Source organism: Castanea sativa, chromosome 6 (assembly GCF_040712315.1).
Source record: "Castanea sativa cultivar Marrone di Chiusa Pesio chromosome 6, ASM4071231v1".
Lineage (NCBI taxonomy): Eukaryota > Viridiplantae > Streptophyta > Magnoliopsida > Fagales > Fagaceae > Castanea > Castanea sativa.
Window position 1 is genome coordinate 42,791,254 of NC_134018.1, and position 26,297 is coordinate 42,817,550.

A 26,297-nucleotide genomic window follows, 5' to 3' on the forward strand; every position below is an offset into this window, starting at 1 on the left:
TCATTCCCCGAATATGTGAGACCCAAAAAAAATAATACCTTCCCAACATTATCCAAATTTCCGATTCCAAAGCCTCCTTATTCTAATTCCTAGTTTATATTAATTTATGTTAAATTGAAAACTATGGTCTTATTGCTTGGAAGTGTTTGAATTTTACATTACAAAATTTCAAACTTTAAATTTTACTCTTAAAGTTTTATTTTGTTTGCATCAACAGTTTTTCTGTCCATATTTTTTGTTTAGTGTCATGTGAACTTATCATGTGTATTTTGTTTGTTCAAAAAAATGATGAGACAACATTTTTGTAGCATAAAAAAAATATATAATTAAAAATGACAAGTACTTAAATAATTGAAAGGATATGACATAATAAAAATGATTTGACGTCATTTTATATTTTTATTGGATGAACTAAATCAATGTGACAAACTTATGAAATATTTAACAGAAAATATGGACAAAAATATTGCTGATACAAACGGAATAGATACTTCTAAGAGGTAAAATCTAAGCGAAATGATATGTCTATACAATTTTTACAACATTTTTACAATAAATCCTAAGTGACAGGTTGTTACTGATTGTTATTGTTGGAGCAAAAAAGTAATCTTAGTGTTAGGTTCAAATTTGAATCAATAACAACTAACTACCTATGATTTGTTATAAAAATATTGTAGACATAACATCTCTTAAAATCTAAATTCTAAAATTTAAAATTGAAAACAAATAAAACTTTATAACTTTATAAGTTACGTGCATCATTTGCCATTTAGCCTATTTATTTATCACAGATAAATTACACACGATATAAGTAAAAATATCGGATCACTTTAAGCCCGGTGATCGGGTCTGCGATATTCATATTGCTTTGCTTTAAGAGAGACGGACGGCACAAACGAACGACGTCGTTTGAGACCGCAAAGAGAGAGAGAGAGAGAGAGAGAGAAGATGAGGAGCGACGGAAGTAGCAGCAGCAGGAATAATAGCTCAGGAGTGGAAAGCGTTGTGGTCGATTGCGGAGGGCACAAAAGCTCTTGTGGCTATTGCAAATCCTCTGGTCGCACCAGTATCTCTCACGGTCCGTCTCGTCTCGTATTTCTCTTCAATATATTCTTGTCATTATTTTGCTTAATTATTATACAATTTTTTTTTTACTGAATGCTTCGTTTATGTGCGCACTTTTGGATTATTAGTTCATTTCTTGTGATCTCAGATTGAACCATTTGTGTTAATTTGATTGAATTTAGGGTAGTTTTGAGGGTATTATTGTTATAATTATGATTATTATGAGGAAATTTGTGAAAGTCAATGAGGATTTGTTTGCGCAGTTGTCCTTATGAGCTTAGTTTTGACCCTCAAAATTCTAACTTATTATGGTCTGTAATTCATTCCTGATATGTATTGCAGAGAATTTTTAACATAGGCAGTGACTCACGTCGATTAATTCTTTAAAAACGCAACCAATTGAAAGATGGAATTTTATATATATATATATACATGTGCAATCAATTGAAAGACGGGATTGTGTGTGTGTGTGAAGGTTTGAGTTTCATTTCAGAATTTATTTTATTTCTAAGTTACTCGTGCACTTAATAGGTTTTCGGATTGACAATCTTACCATCCGCCCATTTTTATGGGAGGAGGAGGAAGTGTCGCTTTTAGTCAGAACTCATTGTCTTCCATTTCTGAATGTGCCATCAGCAGAAACTTGATACTTAACTAGAATATTTGGCCTGAGGTTTGAGTTTCATTTTAGAAAAGTAACATCATTGGGATTTTGGAAGCTAGCTAGACTAGTTGTGCTCACATGAGTATATACATACATGTGCGTGTGTGGGTGGACTTTTTATCTTATATTTCATTGTGTTTTAAACAACCATGAACATAAGATGCAATATTTATTATTTCCTTCTTTTTTCCTGTTGATCTAATTTTGCAGGTTTATGGGCAAATAGCATTACAGTTTATGACTACCAAGGTTGGTTGTATTGGCTCCTTGCTTTTTTTGGCAAAATCAACATTCGTTATTTTGCACGTATGCATAGGACTTGAGATTGCACTTCGTGCTGTCTCAGTGAGTTGACTATTATGTCCTTATCATTGTTAGCCATTGCAATTCTAATGTTATCTATCTACAAAGCCTTCCCCTTAATCCCTGGAGGCCCTGGTGAGTGTTGAATGGTGATACTACCAAAGACCTTCATGTATCTTTGAATAAGAATAAGTAGGGCTCAGAGTAAAAATACGGTTGATTTTGTTACCTTATAGATTTGCTTTATTGGATAATTTCTTTTGTTCTTGACCTAAATAAGTAGGGAATCGAGCGAGAGTGATGATGTTGTGCAGATGCATATACTATGCTTCTATTTTTCTTTTATCGATGTCATTACATTTGCCAGGGGATTCATGATGTTTCTTTTCACTTCTATTTTCTGGTTTAACATTCCAGCTTTCATAGCGCAGCAACCTTAGTAAGACATTCTGTTAATTTGTATTTCAGGCATTATAATTTTATCTTGATTGCCCTGTCATTTTTCTAATGGTCCTTTGGCAGATCTTCTTGACCGGGGATGGAGAAGATCTGGCTCCTTCTTGTACAAACCCGAGATGGAAAGAACATGCTGCCCTGCTTATACTATTCGTCTGAGGGCAGCTGATTTTGTTCATTCTAAGGAGCAACTTCGAGTGTCTAGACGATTGCAAAGGTAAATCTAAGTTCAGGGTTGTTAAGTCATTTGCAACTTAATACTTTTTACTGGTAACAGCCTCGTTTTCGTAGACTCTGCTTTGACTGAAGATATTGACGGTAGATCCATTTGAATTTATTAGAAAATTTTGAGTTAACTAATTGATGGGCATCATGATTCATGAATGGCCCAAAAAGGTGAGAGGGCTAGTTACAGTCCTTTTTTAGAGAGTCCAACTTTGCAAGTTAAAATCACCTCATCTTATAAGCAACCCCCCCCCCCCCCTTTTCTTTTTCCTCTTAATTTTTTGAATGCTATCTAAATTATGTCACATATTAGACCATGGGGGTTTCTTTTCTATCTGGGAATTCCTATAAATTTTAGTAGACTGTGGACTAGTTGATAACATCCACCTTCAGTATGAGCATGGTAATTTGCTGACGTTGCTAAATTTGTGAATGTCATTCCACATTGAGTACTGACAGCCTTACATGCCTAGGTTTTTATATGGCACGTTGGATATTAAGAAACCAGTCGAGCTAATGAAGGATCCAAATACTTCAAAGGATTCATGCAACCGCGCTGACAATGAAGTTTTAAACTTGTCCACAGAAGAATCCTTGTCCAATAACAGTGAAAAGAAGAATGAAGCAGAACAGATATTGCATTATTTGTCTGAACAAATTGACAATGTGGTACAAACATACGTGAAAAGTGGGGTATTTCCTTTGGATATTCAATTGCCAAAAGCTTCTGTCAAAAAGGTTTTACAGGCCAAAAGGAAGCTACTTGTTGAAGAATCAGAAGATCTCCAGTACACCAGCAATATTGCATTCCAAATAGCAGCCACTATAAGGCGTGGACAATCACGTGATAACGATCAGTTAAGACTATCAAGACATTCTGCAGAACAAAATGAGTTGTCTCCAAAAGCTATTGCAGAAAAACTGGCAAGTTCTTTGACTCAGCTGGCAGAAACCTCTGGTCTGTTAATCAAGGCTTGCAATGGACACATAAATTTTTATTCTTCTAACAAGCAATCTTCATCAGATGGAAGTGTTCAAGTTAAAACAGTTTTGGAAGAGGCTGCAGCGGGTTGTTCAAGTAAAAAGTGTTGTTTAAAGAGGAGCTCTGAACAACCTCCGCCAAAAAAGCGGAGGCTTGAGATCCGTCTGAAAAGGTCCAATTTTGATCCAGAAGAATTTGCTTTATATCAAAAATATCAGATTAAAGTGCATGATGATACCCCAGACCGTGTCACAGAAAGCTCATACAGGAGGTTTTTGGTTGACACTCCCTTAGTATTTGTTCCTCCAACTGGTGATGGTACTGTTCCTCCTTGTGGCTTTGGTTCTTTCCATCAGCAATATTTGATTGATGGCAGGCTAGTTGCTGTTGGTGTAATAGATATCCTCCCTAAATGTTTGTCAAGTAAATATTTGTTCTGGGACCCAGACTTTGCCTTCCTATCACTGGGAAAGTACTCAGCTCTGCAAGAGATAGGTTGGGTGAGAGAGAATCAAATCCATTGCCCTAGTCTTAAATATTACTATCTTGGCTATTATATTCATTCCTGCAGCAAAATGAGATATAAAGCGGCATATTACCCATCTGAGCTTCTCTGCCCTCTTCGGTACCAGTAAGTTCTTCTGTAGCTATCAGCTGTTTTATCCCCTGTTCTATTTTATCTCGTAATGTTATTTAGGATCACCATCCATTCCCATATTTAATTCTTAAACTTGGTTTCCAAACCTCATATTGTCAGACTAACACTATACTCCTTGATCTAGATGTTACTCTATTTTTGGTTAACCTCAATATCTATAAGAGAAGAAAAGTTTGTTTATAATCCCTGGACATTTGTCATAAAAGCTATATATCGAGCTAACATTTTTGGGTAAGTTTTTTTAATCTAGAAAACATTTAAAACGAACAAACAAATGCAAGAGAAATTTTTTACTTCAAACAATCTAGATGTTGTCGATGAATTTTATTTTACTTTTTGGCTGCATTAGGTGGGACTCTTTTACTTTTGCTTGTCTCTGTGGCTATCAAAGATTTAAATTGGGCTGACCAGCTGATAAATCATATCTCCAGGTGGATTTCTTTTGATATTGCCAGGCCTTTGCTTGATAAAAAGCCATATGTAGTCTTATCAGATTTTGCCAATTTACAAAACGGAGAGTTGTCACCACCTGATGTGTCTGACAATGTCAAGGAAGTGCAATATGATGACATTCACCAAGACTCAAATGATCCTATTATGTGTGAAGATGAAGAAATGATTGATCATGAATATGAGAGCCTCAATGATGAATCAGACGATGAAAGCAGTGGTCTTAGATCTGTTGAAATAGAAGATGGTGACATCAGTAATATCATAATTGGGCTGGAGGGTTCTCGTTTGAGATACAAGGTATGTGCTAGTCAATGCAGGTGCATCAATGACTCTGCAGCGGCTTATAATTTTGACTATTTTAGAGTTTTTTTCTCTATTAATTTTTTTTAAAAAGTTTATTTAGGTGGTCAGAATCATATTCATTTATTTTGAAGTTATAATGGCTGCCAGTGTTGCTGGTTTCCAGTGTTCCTCCAAGATAGGTGTCATCCCAAAATTCTACTTACAGAAGCTTGATGCTAAAAAGTTATATGATATCTGATATTGTCATATAGAACTAAACCTGCATCCAGTGGAAGGAAGTATCATTTAGTTGAACCTTTTTCTTTTGTTGTTCCCCCTCCCCTTCCCAACCCCCCCCCCCCCTCCCTTTTTACGGTTTCACTCACTCTGGCATTGTTGCTTCTTTTCTTTAGGATCTACAACGAGATTTTGATTCCCGTGGAAGGAGTTACTTGGAAACCCAATTGCATAGGTACATGAGGCTTGTAGGTGTGGAGCTGTCTGAGCGAATGGTTTATTCACTAGGATCATTTTTCTAAGGCCATTCCCTTCAATCTCATCAATTGGCTCAATTTGCTGCCCAGTTGTCTGTTGATCATATTGGGAGCTAGAAAGTGTGCTATTGTGAAATTTCATTATTACCTGGATTGGAAATTGTTTTTGTTTGATCCATCATCCATGCCCAATAATGAAGTAAAGAGTCCCAACCAGGTTCATGTAGCTTGTAAATTACACTCTTTTTAACTATGATTTGTTTTCAACACTGTCCTTTAACCCCACCCCCTCCCCCCTTTTTATGGACAAAGTTTAATTACAAAATTGGTTATAGCTTAAGACTACAATCTTACTCAGTATCTTTTTATTGAAGGTGAATTTTGAATGATCCATCATTAGATTACATTTTCTTCTTATATACTTCATACTTGCAAAATTTCTAAAAAATTGAAGATTAATAAGTATGTCATCAATAAAGTGTTTAAATTGCAAGATTTTGTAGTATAAAATTATGCATAAAATGTAAGCTTATAAATTATATAGTAAATAATATCTGATTGATACAAAATATGATATGTGTATTAAGAGTGTAAAGAACTTTAAATTTAACGGTAAGATTTTCAAAATACATAATAATATTCATTTTATTTTATTGAATAAGGTTGTAGCCTTAGGCTATAATCAATTTTGAAGTTAAACTTTGTCATTTTTTCATTTAACTCCTTTAACTTTCATGTAGTTTTGGTGTTGGCGTGTGAGTGTATTCCCTTATCTCATTTCCCTTTCCCTATATATATGTGTGCGCACGCGCAAGTTTCTCAAAAAAAAAAAAAAAAAAACTCCTTTAACTTCCATTCTCATTGCGTCTAATATGTATTGTTTTGGTGAGTTAAGTATACCAATAGTCATTTTGGTGAAAGTGAAAAATACTAAATCTAATGCCAAGATTGGATTAGAACTACAAAACAAGACTAAATTAAAAATGGATTAAAGTTAAAGTATTAAAAAAATTCAATTTAAAGGGTTATAAGGGTTTAACTTATAATTTATTCATTTATTTTATTGAATAATATTGCATTCAAAATAGAAAAATATGAGAAAAAAAGTTGATGAAACTAATGCTAATTGTCTATTTACACCTTGTGAGCAAAAACAAGTTGGGATTTCAAAATGGGCTTGGGTCCTTCATTTATAGGTTTGAATCTTAGGAGGTTCTGGACCAAGTTGCTTGCGATTTAGGCTTGAGTGATTTTAATGAGGGCCAATTTTTGTTTGATGGGTATTTTGAGTGAATTTTAATGAGGTATGGGTTCCCTGGGCTGATTTGTTTTAGGTTGGACTTTAAGTTGATGAGTGTTGAGTTTGGCAGAAAGTCAGCCAGCCATATATGTGTGTTTCCAGTTTGGGTTATATGCTGATATGGGCCAAGCCGCCCAAACCTAACAAACTATTAGGAGTTTTACTTGTTGCTGATAATGACATGAAGAATGAAGGTGCTTGGGCACAAACATAGGCCGACTTTAGGTGAATTGGTTTTTGTTTTTTTATGAAATTGAGTGGTTATTACAGAACAGAAGGTTCACTCAAAGTCGTCTTGTAGTTGGTTGCAAAATTTCCAATTTTACAGACTTATGTTCCTTTAGGTTAATTATGTTAAACTACTTTCGTTTTTTGTTTTTAAATAAGTAATAAAAACAATAAAAGAATCACTTTATCGTTTATAAATAGACAAGAAAACTATTCATAAATTCAGATAATAATTTGAGGAGATGCTTGCAATGAGATGAATAATATCACTTACCAAACTAGGAAGTAGTACTTAAAAAAGTAGTTATAACATAACAAGGACCATAGTTCAAACAGGAGAAGGTATTCCTAGAAATTTTGAGGCTAAAGATGCTCAGTTCAAAACTTGAAAGAAAACAAATTTAGGGACATATATTGCTACCACTGGTTTTTCCTGCCATAGTGGTTTCCTCCTATCATCAACACATAAAATCTGCAAACTCTTGCTGTTAGCTAAGACAATGATCCATCCGTCGTAAACCTAGCAATATAGCCTTCAAAAGAGCCCTCCACCAATGCTTCCTGGACTTGTTCTGCTAATCGAATCCAAAAACGTACCTACACTCTATTCGCTTCGACATCGCTCTTCTGACACTGGCTGCTAAAGTTCTCTCATAATTGCGGCGGAACATGCCAAATCTGTCAGCACTATCATCCTCTCTATCAAAAGTATCCCTATTAGATTTACCTGCATATAGAAAATTCATCACCATTATCCTCAACCTCATCCTCATCCTCATCCTCAGCCTCATCATCATCATCATCAGCCTTATCAACCTCATCAACCTCAGCCTCATCATCAATCAAATCATCATCATCATCACAAGCATAACTTTTCCCAGCATTATAAAGACCTACAATAATCAAACCCAACATACGTCAAATTTAAGAAGAGTATAATCATTAATCACCATGCAAGAAATCAAAATCTAAAGATTACAAATATTCATTGAGGGGCAACCAAAGAAACAAAAATATCTGAGCTAAGTTAAAATTAAGATAACAAAAATTAAAAAGTGAGGAAAACCAAAAAATATTATTTAAATAATACTTGAGAAATCTCTAGCCCAAGCAAAGGTATAGCCTTTTTCCTAGGGAAAAAAGAAAAAAAGAAGTTAGATTTCATCATATTATGGCATACATATCTTTAATAAAAGAATTGTGCAAAGCACCACAAGTTTATTTGGAGTATTGACTAGTGGCTATAATGCTATATATTAAACACCATAAATAGTCAAACAAAGGCCTTCAAGCCTGTCTGGTTTTAGCACTATTTATTGAAACTGAACCAAAATTTCTAATGGCATAAAGAATAAAAAAGAAGTACCATGACATAGGGCACTCTCAAAAAATTATCTTTACCTTTATCTTTTTTTGTTTTTCTTATTAGTCGTAAGCATGGAGTTCAAGTTCAGTATACTATTCCAAATTTTCTTGCGTAATGCCTTGCGATAATGTTATTGGCATCTTTATGGCCTTTCAATTTCTTTGCTGGAACCTGACCAATCTACTTTTGCCTTTTAAACTTACAAAATTATCAATAGTTTGCAGTTGTGCTTGAAAATAGAATAAATAAATGAAAGAAAGCATCAGATCTCATGATATCATGAGAGAACTAAGAGTGAAAAAACTTAAATTCAAGAGATAGATGATAGATTATCAATGACTTCACGGTATGAGTTAAGACAAGAATAGACAACTAACACAATACAAGTGACTCTTTTAGGAGACAAAATAAATATATATTGAAAGATTTGTTTAATTGAGGATTTAATTTGTCTTTCAGGAGCCTACAATGGTGCTTAGAGGGGGGCAATTTCATCCGAAATTTGAACCATTTTTTCCCCCCTACAAAATAGTGTTGCCATATGTTTTTAGGACCTCTAAATATGCTATATGAAAGTTTTCAAGTGAAAACGCCAACCTTTTATTTTGGACAAAAATCTTGGCCTATAGTGATTGGGGGGCATTTTCGTCAAAATTTGACCGATTTTTCTTTTCAGTTATGGGGAGGAGACGAAAGTAGGCTAGAGCAAATGACATGGATTTGCACGGTGAATTCTGATATCCACTGGCTTGAGTCCTTCAAGCGACTCTCTCTTTAAAATTTGGAATGCTAATCTCTATTTCTTAGTGATGCTCTCTCTCTCTCTCTCTCTCTCTCTCTCATTTATTTATTTCCTCAAATTTTATTGTAAGTATTCATACTTATTCTCATAAATTTGAGAGAAAAAAAAAGAATTTTATGAAAATGGAAGCCTTAGTCATGGGAAATATTTAAATTTGATACTTTTGAAACTATTTGAAAATTTAGTGTTTTTTTTTTTATTATTAAATAATCAATAATATCTATAGTTGAGTTATGTATTTATTTCCTCCCTAAAACCTCAAGCATTTTGTGCAGAGCGAGGAGTCAAATCAGCTGCAAGACCATTAACTACTCATCTATATTGAGTAAGCTACATTTTTCATAATTTGTAAAAAATTGTCCTGCTTTAGTCTAAAAAAATTAAATTCGCGTATGCAACAATTTAATAATCATAAACATTCCTCTATCTCTCTCTCTCTCTCTATTGGTTTAGATTGTGTTCTGAACATATAATATTGTTTATATTTTATTGGTCAAATCAATAATATGTTTGCATTTAACTAAGAAACCTAATATACAACATTAAATCTAAGTTAAATATATTAGTTTTTTTTTAATATATCCAGGCCAAGTTTAACTTAGAGGTATTCATGAATCATATATTTAAATTGACATTCCTAGTGGACAGTGGCCAAGTTTAACAGCACCACCGCGGATTGGACAGTGAGCAGGCTGCTTGATCCGAGTGGGGCTGGTTGGAATGAGCAACTAGAGGATGCTTCGTTCCTCCCTTTCGAAGCTCAAAGGATTAAAGGAATACCTGTATGTGCCACTACCCAAGAGGACTGTGTGGCTTGGCCAAGATGCAGAACGGGGGCTTGCTCTGTAAAGTCCGGATACCAGCTGCTGTGTGAAGCCCAGGCTAAGGAAGCTCCTTCGGGGTCCTCGGATGTGGGAACTAAGCTCTTCTGGAAGAGCATTTGGAGGCTCAAAGTGCCAAACAAGGTGAAAGTTTTCCTCTGGCGGGCTTGCTCAACTGCATTACCAACGAAAGTGGGACTATTCAAAAGAAAGGTTGTGCTGCGATCAGTGCTCGAATGGTGTGGAGGATGAAATTCATGCTGTCTGGAGTTGTGCCTGCATCCAATCAGCCTGGGGTGCCCCGTTTGCAGCAGTAAGAATGAATTACCCCAGTGAGGAATCTATGTGTGACTTGGTTTGTATTGTCCAAAATGAGACTAGTGAGCTTGATAAATTTGCAATGGTGGCTTGGGCGATTTGGCAACGTTGAAATAAGCTTCGGAATAAGGAGGCTAGCACCCCGGTCCAAAAAATTTTCAAATCAGCTTTGACACTCTTGGCTGAGTTCCAGTTGAAGAAGCCGAGGGGTGCTGATAAATGCCTTACTGGACCGACCCAATGGCAGACCCCTCCTCCAAACTCGATAAAGGTGATGGTGCAGTTTTTGGTGACTCTCATGAGGCGGGGGCGGGGGTGTGGGTGGGGGTGGGGGTGGTGATTAGAAATGAGCGTGGGGAAGTGATGGCTTCTTTGTTGGAGAAAATAATGATGCCTTCGTCGGTGGAAGTACTCGAGATGCTGGCTGCTAGAAGGGCAGCCATCTTTGCCCGTGAGCTGGGCTTCAGGAATGCTTGCTTTGAGGGTGATGCAGAAGGGGTGGTGAGGAGTTTAAGAGATGACGACAGCTCAAATGCTCATGTTGGGCAACTTGTAAAAGACTTTGGCTCCGTTTGGATACAGCTGAAAATTGAAAACACTGTAGCAAAATAATTTTTAAATGTGTAAATAGTACCGTGAGACCCACTTTTAATTAAAAAATTGCTAAAAAGTATGTAAACAGTGCATGTACTGTGCACGTATAGTGACTTTTGTCTTCTAAAGGACAGATGCGGGCAGTTTTGAAAAAAAAAAAAAAAAAAAAAAAAAGAGAAGAAGAAGGGAAAATGTTGAACGCTGGACGCGTTCAGCGTTACCCAAACATACGCTTTATATCTATAGCGGATTATTTTCAAACCTATTATATTTCTCATGTAAGGTGTCGGGCAACAATGTTGCCCATATCTTAGCTAAGGAGGTTAAAATGTCTTTTTCGCGGTACATTTAGATGGAGGGTATTCCATTAAATGTTTTGTTTTTTTAACTAAAGACTTATCAGTTATTTAATTTCTTCCCAGTTGGAGAGATTTCTCAAAAAGAAAAAAAAATGTTTGGTTAAAATTTGTAATAAATATATGGATGGTCCCTCAAACTTTTATTATTCCTTATGTGTCCTTCATAAATTGGTTAAGTTGTTGTACTTGTTATTACTTTTTTTATAACAATATCAAAAGGTTGAGCGCAAAGAGAGAGAGAGAGAAGATGAGGAGCGATGGAAGTAGCAGTAGCAGAAATAATAGCGCAGGAGTGGAAAGCGTTGTGGTCGATTGGGGAAGGCTCAAAAGCTCTTGTGGCTATTGCAAATCCTCTGGTTGCACCAGTATCTCTCACGGTCCTTCTCATCTCGTATTTCTTTTCAATATTTTCTTGTCACTATTTTGCTTAATTATTATACAAATTTTTTTACTGATTGCTTCGTTTATGTGCGCACTTTTGGATTATTAGTTGAGCTCAGATTGAACCATTTGTGTTAATTTGATTGAATTTAGGGTAGTTTTGAGGGTATTATTGTTATAATTATTATTACTATGAGGAAATTTGTGAAAGTCAATGAGGTTTTGTTTGCGCAATTGTCCTTATGAGCTTAGTTTTAACCCTCAAAATTCTAACTAATTATGGTCTGTAATTCATTCCTGATATGTATTGTAAAGAATTTTTAACATAGGCAGAGACTCATGTCGATTAATTCTTTAAAAACGCAATCAATTGAAAGACGGAATTGAGTGCGTGTGTGTGTGTGAAGGTTTGAGTTTCATTTCAGAATTTATTTTATTTCTAAGTTACTCGTGCACTTAATAGGTTTTCGAATTGACAATCTTACCATCCACCCATTTTTATGGGAGGAGGAGGAAGTGTCGTTTTTAGTCAGAACTCATTGTCTTCCATTTCTGAATGTGCCACCAGCAGAATCTCGAAACCTAACTAGAATAGTTATCCCGAGGTTTAAGTTTCATTTTAGAAAGTAACATCATTGGGATTTTGGAAGCTAGCTAGACTAGTTTTGCTCGCATGAGTATATACATACACGTGCGTGTGTGGGTGGACTTTTTATCTTATATTTCATTGTGTTTTAAACAACCATGAACATAAGATGCAATATATATTATTTCCTTCTTTTTTCCCATTGATCTAATTTTGCAGGTTTATGGGCAAATAGCATTACGGTTTATGACTACCAAGGTTGGTTGTATTGGCTCCTTGCTTTTTTTGGCAAAATCAACATTCGTTATTTCGCACATATGTATAGGACTTGAGATTGCACTTTGTGCTGTCTCAGTGAGTTGACTATTATGTCCTTATCATTGTTAGCCATTGCAATTCTAATGTTATCTATCTACAAAGCCTTCCCCTTAATCCCTGGAGGCCCTGGTGAGTGTTGAATGGTGATACTACCAAAGACCTTCATGTATCTTTGAATAAGAATAAGTAGGGCTCAGAGTAAAAATATGGTTGATTTTGTTACCTTATAGATTTGCTTTATTGGATAATTTCTTTTGTTGTTGACCTAAATAAGTAGGGCATCAAGCGAGAGTGATGATGTTGTGCAGATGCATATACTATGCTTTTATTTTTCTTTTATCGATGTTGTAAGCGCACAAATGTACCCGAACCCAAAAGCAGGTAATGGGCTCAGGCCCACTGAGTCTTATACAATTAAATTTGTAGAGTATGGATTTGAAACCTAAGTTTGAGATGTTGGAAGTTCACTTAACAGATTAGAGTGCCACAATCTGTGCAAATTACAAATAGATGTAACAAAAAGACCTCCTCGGACGTAAGCTGAGAACGATTTGTATATATATTCTCCTTCTATGCCAAAGTTTACAATTCTTAGTTCTTTTTTAGCTAAGGGGCCAGTCCCCTTCTCTTTCCTCTCTCGTTTTCTTATATACTTCTTTTCATTTTTCACTAATTCATCCCCGTGTCATACTAACCTTTCCCCCTTTAGATACTTGTCCCATCCACCACCTTCTTGAAGTCTTCAAATAATAGCAAGAAGGTGAAATTCTACTGTTCAGAGGTCATTTCCCCATTAATGCAGCCAGGGAGGTAGATACAGAGCCTTTAATGTGGTGGTAGCAATTTTTCCCTTAGATATTTCTCACACATCCTTGCTTCTGAAGGGTGCTTGGGTCACCCTTTTACCCATTGGTTTTTCCAGAGTCCTGTCTCTAACCCATTTAGCAAGTCTCAAGGTCATTGCCGAGCCTGTCCGAGGAGACACTCCTCCTCGGACAATTTCTTGGACCTCCACAGTGCGGACTGACTTGTGGGCCTAGAGACCCTGATCAAAACAAACTAGTACCAGCCAATCAGACTCAAAGCTCAAATGTTCATTCAAGAGCTTTTACCCCCCCCCCCCCCCCCCCCACATATGTCATTACATTTGCCAAGGGATTCATGATGTTTCTTTTCACTTCTATTTTCTGGTTTAACATTCCAGCTTTCATAGCGCAGCAACCTTAGTAAGACATTCTGTTAATTTATATTTCAGGCATTATAATTTTATCTTGATTGCCCTGTCATTTTTCTAATGGTCCTTTGGCAGATCTTCTTGACCAGGGATGGAGAAGATCTGGCTCCTTATTGTACAAACCCGAGATGGAAAGAACATGCTGCCCTGCTTATACTATTCGTCTGAGGGCAGCTGATTTTGTTCATTCTAAGGAGCAACTTCGAGTGTCTAGACGATTGCAAAGGTAAATCTAAGTTCAAGGTTGTTAAGTCATTTGCAACTTAATACTTTTTACTGTTAACAGCCTCGTTTTCGTAGACTCTGCTTTGACTGAAGATATTGAAGGTAGATCCATTTGACTTTATTAGAAAATTTTGAGTTAACTAATTGATGGGCATCATGATTCATGAATGGCCCAAAAAGGTGAGAGGGCTAGTTTCAGTCCTTTGTTAGAGAGTCCAACTTTGCAAGTTAAAATCACCTCATCTTACAAGCAACCCCCCCCCCCCCCCCTTTTTCCTCTTAATTTTTTGAATGTTTTCTAAATTATGTCACATATTAGACCATGGGGGTTTCTTTTCTATCTGGGAATTCCTATAAATTTTAGTAGACTGTGGACTATTTGATAACATCCACCTTCAGTATGAGCATGGTAATTTGCTGATGTTGCCAAATTCGTGTATGTCATTCCATATTGAGTACTGACAGCCTTACATGCCTAGGTTTTTAGATGGCACGTTAGATATTAAGAAACCAGTCGAGCTAATGAAGGATCCAAATACTTCAAAGGATTCATGCAACAGTGCTGACAATGAAGTTTTGAAATTGTCCACAGAAGAATCCTTGTCCAATAACGGTGAAAAGAAGAGTGAAGCAGAACAGATATTGCATTATTTGTCAAACCAAATTGACAATGTGGTACAAACATGCGTGAAAAGTGGGGTATTTCCTTTGGATATTCAATTGCCGAAAGCTTCTGTCAAAAATGTTTTACAGGCCAAAAGGAAGCTACTTGTTGAAGAATCAGAAGATCTCCAGTATACCAGCAGTATTGCATTCCAAATAGCAGCCACCATAAGGCGTGGACAATCATGTGATAACGACCAGTTAAGACTATCTAGGCATTCTGCAGAACAAAATGGGTTGTCTCCAAAAGCTATTGCAGAAAAACTGGCTAGTTCTTTAACTCAGCTGGCAGAAACTTCTGGTCTGTTAATCAAGGCTTGCAATGGACACATAAATTTTTATTCTTCTAACAAGCAATCTTCATCAGATGGAAGTGTTCAAGTTAAAACAGTTTTGGAAGAAGCTGCAGCAGGTTGTCCAAGTAAAAAGTGTTGTTTAAAGAGGAGCTCTGAACAACCTCCGCCAAAAAAGCGGAGGATTGAGATCCGTCTGAAAAGGTCTAGTTTTGATTCAGAGGAATTTGCTTTATATAAAAAATATCAGATTAAAGTGCATGATGATATGCCAGATCGTGTCACAAAAAGCTCATACAGGAGGTTTTTGGTCGACACCCCCTTAGTATTTGTTCCTCCAACTGGTGATGGTACTGTTCCTCCTTGTGGCTTTGGTTCTTTCCATCAGCAATATTTGATTGATGGCAGGCTAGTTGCTGTTGGTGTAATAGATATCCTCCCTAAATGTTTGTCAAGTAAATATTTGTTCTGGGACCCAGACTTTGCCTTCCTATCACTAGGAAAGTACTCAGCTCTGCAAGAGATAGGTTGGGTGAGAGAGAATCAAATCGATTGCCCTAGTCTTAAATATTACTATCTTGGCTATTATATTCATTCCTGCAGCAAAATGAGATATAAAGCAGCATATCACCCATCTGAGCTTCTCTGCCCTCTTCGGTACCAGTAAGTTCTTCTGTATCTATTAACTGTTTAATCCCCTGTTCTATTTTATCTCCTAATGTTATTTAGGATCACCATCCATTCCAATCTTTAATTCATAAACTTGGTTTCCAAACCTCATATTGTCAGACTAACACTATACTCCATGATCTAGATGTTTCTCTATTTTTGGTTAGCCTCAATATCTATAAGAGAAGAAAAGTTTGTTTATAATCCCTGGACATTTGTCATAAAAGCTATATATCAAGCTAACATTTTTGGGTAAGTTTTTTTAATCTAGAAACCGTGTTTAAACTAAAACATTTAAAACGAACAAACAAATGCAAGGAAGAGAAATTTTTAACTTTAAACAATCTAGATGTTGTCGATGAATTTTATTTTACTTTTTTAGCTGCATTAGGTGGGACTCTTTTACTTTTGCTTGTCTCTTTGGCTATCAAAGACTTAAATTGGGCTGACAAGCTGATAGATCATATCTCCAGGTGGATTTCTTTTGATATTGCCAGGCCTTTGCTTGATAAAAAGCCATATTTAGTCTTATCAGATTTTGCCAATTTACAAAACAGAGAGTTGTCACCACCTGATGTGTCTGACAATGTCAAGGAAGTGCAATCTGATGAATCAGACACAGAAAGCAGTGGTCTGAGATCTGTTGAAATAGAAGATGGTGACATCAGTAATATCCTAATTGAGCGGAAGGGTTCTCGTTTGAGATACAAGGTATGTGTTAGTCAATGCAGGTGCATCAATGACTCTGCAGCAGCTTATAATTTTGACTATTAAAGAGTTTTTTTCTCTATTAATTTTTTTTAAGCTTATTTAGGTATTCAGTATCATATTCATTTATTTTGAAGTTATAATGGCTGCCAGTGTTGGTGGTTTCCAGTGTTCCTCCTAGATAGGTGTCATCCCAAAATTCTACTTACAGAAGCTTGATGCTAAAAAGTTATATGATATCTGATATTGTTATATAGAACTAAACCTGCATCCAGTGGAAGGAATTATCATTTAGTTGAACCTTTTTCTTTTGTTATTGCCCCCCCTCCCCCCCCCCATCTTTACGGTTTCCCTCACTCTGGCATTGTTGCTTCTTTTCTTTAGGATCTGCAATGAGCTTTTTTTTTTTTTTTGGTTTCTCACAGTGTTTCCTCAAAGCTTTCAACCAGAGATTAATCACTGTTCGCGCCGGCTGGGCCCACGGAGGGGTAAAGCGTTGGCCCAGGAAATTCTTTTCAAAGTGCTGCAAGTAGCAGGACTCGAGCTTTTGGTTCCAGTAAAAGGAGTTACTGGGAAACCCAATTGCATAGGTACATGAGTCTTGTAGGTGCGGAGCTGTCTGAGCGAATAGTTTATTTACTACAATGATTTTTCCAAGGCCATTCCCTTCAATCTCATCTCAAATCTAGGATGTATGTTCCTGAATGGAGTCTCAATTGGCTCAATTGTCTGTTGATCATATTGGGAGCTAGAAAGTCTGCTATTGAGAAATTTCATTATAACCTGGATTGGAAATTGTTTTTGTTTGATCCATTATCCATGCCCAATAATGAAGTAAAGATTCCCAACCAGGTTCATGTAGCTTTTAAATTACACCCTTTTTAGCTTTGATTTGTTTTCAACTCTGTCCTTTAAGCCCCCTTTTTTCTTTTTTCTTTTTTTCATTTGACTCCTAACTTCCATTCTCATTGCGTCTAATGTGTATTGTTTTGGTGAGTTAAGTATACCAATCGTCATTTTGGTGAAAGTGAAAAATACTAAAACTAATGCCACGATTGGGTTAGAACCACAAAGCAAGACTAAATTAAAATGGATTAAAGTAAGTATTAAAAAAATTCAATTTAAAGCACTAAATTGAAAACAGGACAAAGTTACAAGGGTTTAACTTATAATTTAGTCTTTTATTTTATTGAATAATATTGCATTCAAAAGAGAAAAATATGAGAAAAAAAGTTTATGAAACTAATGCTATTTGTCTATTTATATATACCTTGTGAGCAAAAACAAGTTGGGATTTCAAAATGGGCTTGGGTCCTTCATTTATACTTTATAGGTTTGAATCTTAGGAGGTTCTGGACCAAGCTGCTTTCGATTTAGGCTTGAGTGATTTTAATGAGGGCCAATTTTGGTTTGATGGGTATTTTGAGTGAATTTTAATGAGGTATGGGTTCCCTGGGCTGATTTGTTTTAGGTTGGACTTTAAGTTGATGAGTATTCAGTTTGGCAGAAACTCAGCCAGCCATATATGCGTGTGTTTCCAGATTGGGTTATATTCTGATATGGGCCAAGCCACCCAAACCTAACAAACTATTAGGAGTTTTACTTGTTGATGATGATGGCATGAGGAATGAAGGTAGGTGCTTGGGCACAAACATTGGCCGACTTTAGGTGAATTGGTTTTTGCTTTTTTATGAAATTGAGTACAGAACAGAAGGTTCACTCAAAGTCGTCTTGTAGTTGGTTTCAAAATTTCCAATTCTACAGACTTATTTTCCTTTAGGTTAATTATGTTAAACTACTTTCATTTTTAAAAAAAAATAAGTAATAAAAACAATAAAAGAATCACTTTATTGTTTACAAATAGACAAGAAAACTATTCATAATTTCAAATAATAATTTGAGGAGATGCTTGCAATGAGATGAATAATATCACTTCCCAAACTAGTAAATAGTACTTAAAAGTAGTTATAACATAACTAGGACCTTAGTTCAAACAGGAGAAGGTATTCCCAGAAATTTTGAGGCTAAAGATGCCAATGAAAGAAAACAAATTTAGGGACATATATTAAAGATCTGCATTGCTACCACTGCCATAGTGGTTTCCTTCTATCATCAATACATAAAATCTCCGAACTCCTGTTAGTGTTAGCTAAGACAATGATCTATCCGTCGTAAACCTAGCAATTTAGCCTTCAAAAGAGCCCTCCACCAATGCTTCCTGGACTTGTTCTGCTAATCGAATCCAAAAACATAACTACACTCTGTTCGCTCCAACATCACTTTTCTGACATGCGCTGCTAAACTTCTCTCATAATTGCGCCGGAACATGCCAAATCTGTCAGCACTATAATCATCTCCATCACAAGTATCCCCATCAGTTTTAACTGCATATAGAAAATCATCACCATCATCCTCATCCGAATCCTCCGATTCCTCATCCGAATCCTCATCTACCTCAGCCTTATCAGGGTCATCAACCTCAGCCTCATCAGGGTCATCAGCCTAATCAGGGTCATCATCAATCAAATCATCTTTATCACAAGCATTCCCAATATTATAAAGACCTACCATAAACTCAACACACGTCAAAGTTAAGGAGAGTATAATCACCACGCAAGAAATCAAAATCTATAGATTACAAATATTCAATGAGGGGCAACCAAAGAAACAAAAATATCTGAGCTAAGTTAGAAATTAAGATAACAATAATTAAAAAGTGAGGAAAACCAAAAAATCTTATTTAAATCGTACTTGATAAATTTCTAACCCAAGCAAAGGTATAGCCTTTTTCCTAAAGAAAAAAGAAAAAAGAAAAGTTAGATTTCATCGAATTATGGCATTAAAATCTTTAGAAGAATTGTGCAAAGCACCAATGTAAATGAATGCCTCTATGTCAATACACAAGAATTAATGGCAGAAATGCAGGTAAAATCAAATTAATTTTCCTAAATGTATTCATAAAAAGGAAAGTGGCAATGTGACAATGTAGAAAATTGTACGTACCCGGTGGTTGTAAAAATAGCAAATCATAAGAACAAGGTTGGTTTTCTCCTCTGGTGGTGGTGGTGGCACCAGTTTAGCAAACTCCCTATCAACCTCATTTCATTTAGATCAAGTCCAGTCTGACTAATTTTTATTAGCAGACGGTCACTGTTGGTCCAGTAAGGATAAAAGATACATTCCATGTCATACCCTGAAATAATTAATCAATATAAAGGATGATATGAGATAGAGATGGACAAATATGATCCAATTTTCAGTTGGCTAACTTAATTGGCTCACACCTTTCTCTGAAGTAATTGGTAAATCTGATGATCGTAATACCCGGTCACGTCTTGCAATGATAAAAACAAACCAAACCAAACCAAAACAAAAATAAGTGATGACTTGACGTTACAATGAGATGAGACCCAAAAAAAAAAAAAAGGGAAGTGAAAGTAGTTTAAGGATTAGCAATTTTTACATGGACTTCCAAATGGTCTCTGGTGGTTTTGTGACGGACTCCATTGCAGAGTCTTTGACGGCTTCCATTGCTGAATCCATAACAGGCTCTATGACGGACTCCATTGCAGACTCTGTGACAGGCTCCATTGCAGCCTCTGTGACGGATTCCATTGCAGCCTCTGTGACGGACTCCATTGTTGCCAGTAAAGATGGGTCGTGCTTTAATCGCTTGTGAAGTTGGTTCTCGAATTCCATGGATTCTTCAATCTCTATCCTCATCCCTGCCTTCTTCATTAAATTATCACAGACATGCAAAACCAAAAAAAAAACTAATGCGTCAATAAAAAAATTACGAGAATGTGAGAATTTGATAATATCTAACGGCAAAACCATCAACAACCCTAATATGACATGGGTTTACACAAATATCGGATTAAACCAAAACACATGGTTATTTACTAACGGCTCAAATATTTTCCAAAACCCTAACTCCTCAAAAAACACGAAAATTATAACAGCGAACAAAAACTTTACCTCCATTTGCCACCGTCTATCTCTCTCTCTCTCTCTCTGTTTCTCTGCAAAACGAAACAGAGGTTTGAAAACAAGTGGCTGAGAGTATATATAGCGCGCGAACTGTGACTGGAATATAGGATAAGGCAAGGATTTGGTTTTGGAATTTTGGGTAGCGACGCAGATTGTGACTTGTGAAGAATTCTATTCCTACGTACAAGCAACCTATTTATTTATGCGTTTTGTTCTTTTTATTTATGTGAATTTCATCTTTCATTCCTAAACTTAAAAATATTTTCTTTTTATCACTAAATTTTTTTAAAGATCTCTTTTCAATAGTTTTTATATAAATTTTCCAAAATTTTATGACAAAATATCGATAGAAAAAATATATATTTTTAAATAATTTAGGGATGAAAAAACAAATCTTTTTAAAGCTTAATAACAAAAGAATGAAAGTTTGTAAAATAATATTATTTAAAAAACAATTCTTTAAATTGGCATTATTTTGGAATTGTTGATCTAGCCTCTTTTTAAAAAAAATTGTGTATTCAAATCACCATTGTGGGTTTTGGATAGGCAGTTTTGAACATTGCTTTTTAAAAATATATAGCATTTTTAAAATGTGCATTTTGAAAACATAAATTTGAAAGTTACAATTAAACGTTTGGTAAAACTTGTAAAAATTGCGGTTTGACCTAAAATTTTTTGTTGTGGATGCAAATTACCAAAAAAACTTTTTTTAAAGAAGAAATACCAAAACGGGCTCAATTTTGATGTTAGGGATATACTGTCATTTTAAACATTGTCCATAATAATAATTGATGATGCCAAGAAGATCAGTAGGCTGGATGCTTCGAACTTCAAAGGACCACTGGTTCTCTCTGCGGCCTGAAAAAGAAAGAAAAGCGAATCAAAGGCGACCGGGGCTGCCGGCCAAAAATCCTCCGATGGCAAAGTTAGTTTTTCTCTCTATGTTATCTGAGTTCCAACTTTTTTGGAGTAATAAATGAACATACCTTGGCCTTGTCTGAAACAGCCTTTATATAGTGTTCTTATAGGCGGTTATCAAAACTGGAACTTCTCCTGGATTCAAGGAGAGGTAGAAATCAACTGTAACTTGCACAACCGCTTAGAAGTTATGCTACTGTTCCGCAACGGATACCAGGCGGTTGTGCGTGGGATAAGGGATTATCACGTCATATTCGGAGATTTTCCTAAGTATGATACCCTCGTCCTGGAGTTCCTTGGTTGATCCTGGAGTTCCTTAGTTGAGTGTGCTTTGGTACACGTGCAGGGGTTCTCTCGTCTAATAGGCAAATTCCTTCAAGACGAGGTTGGCGGCACTTTGGACGAGTGCATCACTATGGTGGTGCTTACCTCGTCCAGAGCTCTTCTTGCTTGGACGAGATAGTTACAGGTGGGCTCCGAAGGGTGTTTACCTTTCCAGACGGGTTACGGATGACCTTTATGGACGAGTTGGAGATAGGCAAAATCAATACCCATCAATAATAATAATAATTTGCTAAATATGTTAACACAATTACACAGTACCATCACTTCCCCTGTGCGGCTATGCCCCATTACAAAGTTTTTGTTTTTATTTTTATTTTATATATGATCCTCACTACAGAGCTAAAGACAGCTAAACACAGTAATAGTATTATATATGTTGCTATTTAATATCAACCACACACAAAAAGTGGAGAGAGGGAGAGAGGGAGAGAGAGAGAGAGCAATGGGTCTCTTTTCAACCAAATAGTTTGTAGAGTTCACCATTGAACTCGTTTTTGCAACTTCTAGTGTGCGTCGCATGATCTTCTTTCTAGCAAAACAACTTGTGCCGAGAAGTTGCACGCACTGGAGAATCAGATCAAATACAAGTGAGGATTTTATCGGCTGATAAATTTGTTATCAAGCAAATACTTAAGGGTATTTTAGGTATTGAGACTCCTAAAACATTTGTGTTGCTAAAACATGATGATTGATGAGTGTGAAACTAGCATTCTCATAAAAAGCTAGTGAGAGGTACGGTTTTAGAACACAATTTCTTGTCGTTTTGGAAAACGTATTTTCTTGAAAAACGCAAGGCCAAACATATATTATTGTCTCGGGTTTTCTTTTGGAAATGTGCGTTTCCTCCACTCAAATGCCTATCCAAACGGGCACTATAAGTGTTAATATTGTGTTTTCAAAACACAATTTCACTAACAATGCACTATAAATCAACTAAAATCGTATTTTGAAAACATAGGCTGTGTTTGGTTCGACGGTAAACCAATTCCGGACGGAAAATCATTTCCGGAAAAAATATTTTCCCGTAAAGAAAATGTACTCATGCTGTTTGGTTGCACCATGGAAAATAAGGGCAGCAAACCAATTCCACTGTTTGGCATTTTCTGAAATTCGTTTTACTGAATTCATTTTCCCATGTTTGGTTTGTTCACACATTTTACGGAAAATTGGGAAGAAAATTTACAAATAAAAACCTGCATTGCCTAGATGAACCTGTAATAGCACAAAAATAATCATCCACTTCAACAGTTACAAAAAGCATCACAAAATTAATCATCGACTTCAACATCAATAAAGAGCATCCGAATATCACGTGGTAATATTTATATCAAAACGCACATAATGTACTTTCACCATTACAAGTCCATGGTATGCAAAATTGATACCTACACGTGGTATCTAAACAGTACACATGTGCCCTACATGCTTAAAGTCACCACACATAACTTGGGCAATTGTATCGTCCCAATAATACAAAAGAGTTCACATCCTACAGGTTATAAATACATACATAGGCTGCTTACCGATAATACAATTGTCACATATATCATACAATGTTAGGATCATACTAGTACTACATCACACACAACTTAGCCATCACAATCAGCACTAACCAGACAAGTCAGAGTCGAGTGAACAAATAACTATCCATCCAAAGTTTCCTCAACTTAGCAGTCTTGGCCAGGAATCCCCTAGCTACCTTCTTATTTTCACACAGATGGTCAAAGGCAGTTGCAAGCATATCTTCACTATACCCATCCGCCGCCATAGCCATCACCTCAGAGTAAAGACTATTAAAATCAACAGGCCCCCGACTGATTTCTTTCAAGGCCACAGCAATTTCCTTAAGCTGATCAGACAACCGCCGAGAGCGCTATCATCAGAGGGAGGTGCACGGCTTCTTTTGCGGGACTTTGAAAGTGTGGACCCAGTGGTGGACGATTCGACCACATTCTTCCCCTTATCCACCACACCCTCCTCCCCATTATCAGCCACCATCTCAGTGCTCTCTGCATTGTCATGCTCTGTGTCAATATCAACATATGACTTAGCAAAGCTTTCTGTGGCCAAATCCTTACCCACTACAATGGCCAACTCATCATACAACTCTATCTTCTTGTTCAAAAAATCAGCATGCTTCCGATGCGCCTGTAACGGAGACAGGAACATACAATAACAATGCAATGATCACTTCACTCATAAATTCAATATTCAATTCAATATTGATGTCATTAGATGATTTATGTGAATGATAAACAAGTATAAGCTATTATTACCACAAGAGACATAATCCATGATTTATGGGATAAAAACAATAGAAAATATAATGCACAAATATAGTTGAAAGCCATACCATAACTTCCTCTTGGTACGTCTTCGCATCGCACGTGATCATTTTTAAGCTATCATCCCAACCGAACCCACTCTTCTTTTGAAGAGTTTGAATGGTAGTCCACATTGTCCTCAAAGTACGCATTCGATTCTTAACATACCCAGCATGGCACTCGACCCCAAACTGTTCAGTTATCGCCTTGGCGACAGTAGCGAAGGAACCGGGCTTAAAAGTGTTCGAGGGCTTGTTGCCCTTCGTGGCCTCTTCGGCAAGTACAGTTAGCATCGTCGTGTGCATTGGTGGCAACCATCGAAATTGCTTACTACCCACCTTTTCTTTCCCTTTCGACATTACTACATATGATAATTGCATAGTGAGACTAGCATTTAAACAATCCAAGTAACATTCACAAATTACTGTGCATATGAACAACAAATCAAACACACATACAACCATGATTATCGATGTGAACAACAGAACGAAACAACTACTGGAAATAATGATCCTTACACCACCAGAAGTCTACAGTAAATAGATTAAACATATATAAAACAAGAATATAGTACATATGACAAGCACATAAATCTAAATAAAGTTCTACTCTCCACTCCTGGTATAATCAGACCACATAGCTTTGCATATCTCATCTCTCTTAGCATTCCACACTCTACTGTCTTCAAGGGACTCCCGACGTGACTGTGTTTCTTGTTGAGAGCCACTACCCTCTACTTGGTTCATTGCAGCTTCCATAATATAGTCAGCAGGATCAACCCCCATAATGTGATTATGAATCACACAACATGCTAACACTACTTTCACTTGTGTTTCAAAAGACCAAAATGGTTCTGCATCCAACACTCGAAAACGTTTCTTCAACACTCCAAATCCTCGCTCAATGGTAGTTCTCAAGGAAGAGTGTCGGAGGTTGAACAATTCTTGTTCATTCTCAGGAGGACGATCACTAAACTCTTTCAAGTGATATCGCACACTCCGATAGGGTGACAGAATTCCATTTTTATTACCATACCCAGCATCACCAAGATAATACTTACCTACATATGTTAAAAAATAAAACCAAATCACTACTATGCTTCGAAAAATGCACAAAATTTATTAAACTAATAAACTCAAAAGGTGAAGTCATCCTATAATACCTGAGGGAATTGAAAATCCCCGTGGCCTAGCAAATGCATCATTTAACACACGTGAATCATGTGCACTGCCTTCCCATCCAGCCAATACATAAGTGAACTTCAAGTCAAAACTAATGGCAGCTAACACATTTTGTGTGGTTCCACCTTTGCGACCACGAAACCTTCCTTGTATCTCAGGTGGCACAGATGCACGAACATGTGTACCATCTATCGCTCCAACACAATCCTAATTTTCGACAAACATAATGATTTAGAATTACACAAACTTTCACAATTTACACATATACACAAGTCTTAATATTTACCTTGAAATAGGGGTAGAACCTTCTGCTATCCCTTATCTCTGGGGGTGTATCTTCGCTAGGCAGTCTTATTAGAGCTCTAAATAATTTCAGGACCCCCCTAAGGACGACGTTGAAGTATCTATGGACAGTTTCAGTTGATCTATGGAACCGACTACCAATTACACGAAACCTCACATTATGACCAATAATGTGTAAAAAAATTAGCACTTGCTCCGTAACGGACATGTGCGTAGTAGGGCGTATGTGCTCCCCCTCAGTGAGGATGTGACATAAGTGGTGAAAAGCTATAGGTTTCATCCTAATTTGACTAACACAAAGTCTCTCACTTCCATGCAGAATACTATTTATGTAATGCTCTCTTTCGTCTGCATGATTAACATAAGGCGCCCTAGGCAGTCGTCTACGTCGCAATTTCCTTACCAACGCAACCCCCACAAGGAGGACAGATGCAACTGAGGCAAGAACTGCTGCTTTGGTTTTTTTCTTCATCTAAAACATCACAAACATTGTGGTCTAAGAGGTATGCAAACAAGCATGATATTGAGTACACAGTATATAGAAACAACCACAACAGTAAAACAATCCAAATTCAAGCAATCTATAGTATTTTTTTTTTTCTTGAACAAGTGAGATCAAAACCATTATGAGCAGCCATAAAATGTTTAATTCCCCTCTAAATAATAATCTAAACATTTTCTACGTAAACAGTAGGGTACCCATCAACAAAAACACCAAGAGCAGAAAATCCCCAACAAATCACATTGCATTTAATTAAATAATTGTAAGAGCAGCAAAATTGATATTTC

At 36.4% G+C, this 26,297-nt stretch overlaps 5 protein-coding genes across 20 annotated transcripts; 2 read left to right on the forward strand and 3 right to left on the reverse strand.

Annotated features, from left to right (window-relative positions):
• The first annotated feature begins 771 nt into the window (after positions 1–771).
• LOC142640706 (arginyl-tRNA--protein transferase 2-like) lies at positions 772–5,942 on the forward strand. Of its 2 annotated transcripts, XM_075814921.1 has the most exons (6): positions 772–1,078; positions 1,940–1,978; positions 2,555–2,705; positions 3,187–4,326; positions 4,785–5,103; positions 5,502–5,942. In XM_075814921.1, the coding sequence occupies exons 1-6, from the start codon at positions 949–951 to the stop codon at positions 5,625–5,627; spliced, it is 1,905 nt and encodes a 634-aa protein (XP_075671036.1). In that variant the 5' UTR covers positions 772–948; the 3' UTR covers positions 5,628–5,942. The 2 variants fall into 2 exon arrangements, with proteins under 2 accessions (XP_075671036.1, XP_075671037.1); XM_075814922.1 differs by lacking the exon at positions 1,940–1,978 and having other exon boundaries at positions 817–1,078.
• A 1,470-nt stretch (positions 5,943–7,412) lies between these two features.
• Positions 7,413–11,305, reverse strand: LOC142640696 (uncharacterized). Its single transcript, XM_075814910.1, has 2 exons — positions 10,059–11,305; positions 7,413–8,003 (listed from the first exon to the last, which is right to left on the reverse strand). The coding sequence occupies exons 1-2, from the start codon at positions 10,216–10,218 to the stop codon at positions 7,834–7,836; spliced, it is 330 nt and encodes a 109-aa protein (XP_075671025.1). The 5' UTR covers positions 10,219–11,305; the 3' UTR covers positions 7,413–7,833.
• Positions 11,306–11,442: 137 nt separating this feature from the next.
• On the forward strand, positions 11,443–17,406 carry LOC142640695 (arginyl-tRNA--protein transferase 1-like). 6 transcript variants are annotated; one of them, XM_075814909.1, is made up of 7 exons: positions 11,447–11,747; positions 12,557–12,595; positions 13,965–14,115; positions 14,594–15,733; positions 16,213–16,450; positions 16,832–16,836; positions 16,984–17,406. In XM_075814909.1, the coding sequence occupies exons 1-7, from the start codon at positions 11,495–11,497 to the stop codon at positions 17,093–17,095; spliced, it is 1,938 nt and encodes a 645-aa protein (XP_075671024.1). In that variant the 5' UTR covers positions 11,447–11,494; the 3' UTR covers positions 17,096–17,406. The 6 variants fall into 6 exon arrangements, with proteins under 6 accessions (XP_075671022.1, XP_075671024.1, XP_075671019.1 ...); XM_075814904.1 differs by lacking the exon at positions 16,832–16,836 and having other exon boundaries at positions 11,460–11,747; positions 16,873–17,401; XM_075814905.1 differs by lacking the exon at positions 16,832–16,836 and having other exon boundaries at positions 11,460–11,735; positions 16,873–17,401.
• Positions 17,407–18,362: 956 nt separating this feature from the next.
• On the reverse strand, positions 18,363–20,596 carry LOC142638861 (uncharacterized). Of its 10 annotated transcripts, none has more exons than XR_012845076.1 (6): positions 20,426–20,596; positions 19,911–20,172; positions 19,732–19,781; positions 19,451–19,640; positions 19,199–19,238; positions 18,363–19,011 (listed from the first exon to the last, which is right to left on the reverse strand). XR_012845076.1 is itself a non-coding variant. In XM_075812923.1 (5 exons), the coding sequence occupies exons 1-4, from the start codon at positions 20,429–20,431 to the stop codon at positions 19,474–19,476; spliced, it is 489 nt and encodes a 162-aa protein (XP_075669038.1). In that variant the 5' UTR covers positions 20,432–20,596; the 3' UTR covers positions 18,363–18,949; positions 19,451–19,473. The 10 variants fall into 10 exon arrangements, 5 of the variants coding, with proteins under 5 accessions (XP_075669038.1, XP_075669037.1, XP_075669036.1 ...); XR_012845075.1 differs by having other exon boundaries at positions 19,911–20,176; XR_012845074.1 differs by having other exon boundaries at positions 19,911–20,179.
• A 2,725-nt stretch (positions 20,597–23,321) lies between these two features.
• LOC142640001 (uncharacterized) lies at positions 23,322–24,383 on the reverse strand. The gene is made up of 3 exons (XM_075814117.1): positions 24,054–24,383; positions 23,651–23,848; positions 23,322–23,549 (listed from the first exon to the last, which is right to left on the reverse strand). The coding sequence occupies exons 1-3, from the start codon at positions 24,381–24,383 to the stop codon at positions 23,322–23,324; spliced, it is 756 nt and encodes a 251-aa protein (XP_075670232.1).
• Between the last annotated feature and the right edge of the window lie 1,914 nt (positions 24,384–26,297).

Coding starts and splice junctions, on each gene's coding strand:
- LOC142640706 (XM_075814921.1), top strand. CDS start 949: ATGAGGAGCGACGGAAGTAGCAGCAGCAGGAATAATAGCTCAGGAGTG. Junction 1,979..2,554: donor TACAGTTTATGACTACCAAG/GTTGGTTGTATT, acceptor GTCCTTTGGCAG/ATCTTCTTGACCGGGGATGG. Junction 4,327..4,784: donor CTCTGCCCTCTTCGGTACCA/GTAAGTTCTTCT, acceptor TCATATCTCCAG/GTGGATTTCTTTTGATATTG.
- LOC142640696 (XM_075814910.1), bottom strand. CDS start 10,218: ATGCTCTTCCAGAAGAGCTTAGTTCCCACATCCGAGGACCCCGAAGGA. Junction 8,004..10,058: donor TTGGGTAGTGGCACATACAG/GTATTCCTTTAA, acceptor TGATTATTGTAG/GTCTTTATAATGCTGGGAAA.
- LOC142640695 (XM_075814909.1), top strand. CDS start 11,495: ATGGTCCCTCAAACTTTTATTATTCCTTATGTGTCCTTCATAAATTGG. Junction 12,596..13,964: donor TACGGTTTATGACTACCAAG/GTTGGTTGTATT, acceptor GTCCTTTGGCAG/ATCTTCTTGACCAGGGATGG. Junction 15,734..16,212: donor CTCTGCCCTCTTCGGTACCA/GTAAGTTCTTCT, acceptor TCATATCTCCAG/GTGGATTTCTTTTGATATTG.
- LOC142638861 (XM_075812920.1), bottom strand. CDS start 20,284: ATGGTTTTGCCGTTAGATATTATCAAATTCTCACATTCTCGTAATTTT. Junction 19,782..19,910: donor GAGACCATTTGGAAGTCCAT/GTAAAAATTGCT, acceptor TATCATTGCAAG/ACGTGACCGGGTATTACGAT. Junction 19,641..19,731: donor ACCAATTACTTCAGAGAAAG/GTGTGAGCCAAT, acceptor TAATTATTTCAG/GGTATGACATGGAATGTATC.
- LOC142640001 (XM_075814117.1), bottom strand. CDS start 24,383: ATGTCGAAAGGGAAAGAAAAGGTGGGTAGTAAGCAATTTCGATGGTTG. Junction 23,849..24,053: donor CGTACCAAGAGGAAGTTATG/GTATGGCTTTCA, acceptor TCTCCGTTACAG/GCGCATCGGAAGCATGCTGA. Junction 23,550..23,650: donor TGGTGGATAAGGGGAAGAAT/GTGGTCGAATCG, acceptor TTGTCTGATCAG/CTTAAGGAAATTGCTGTGGC.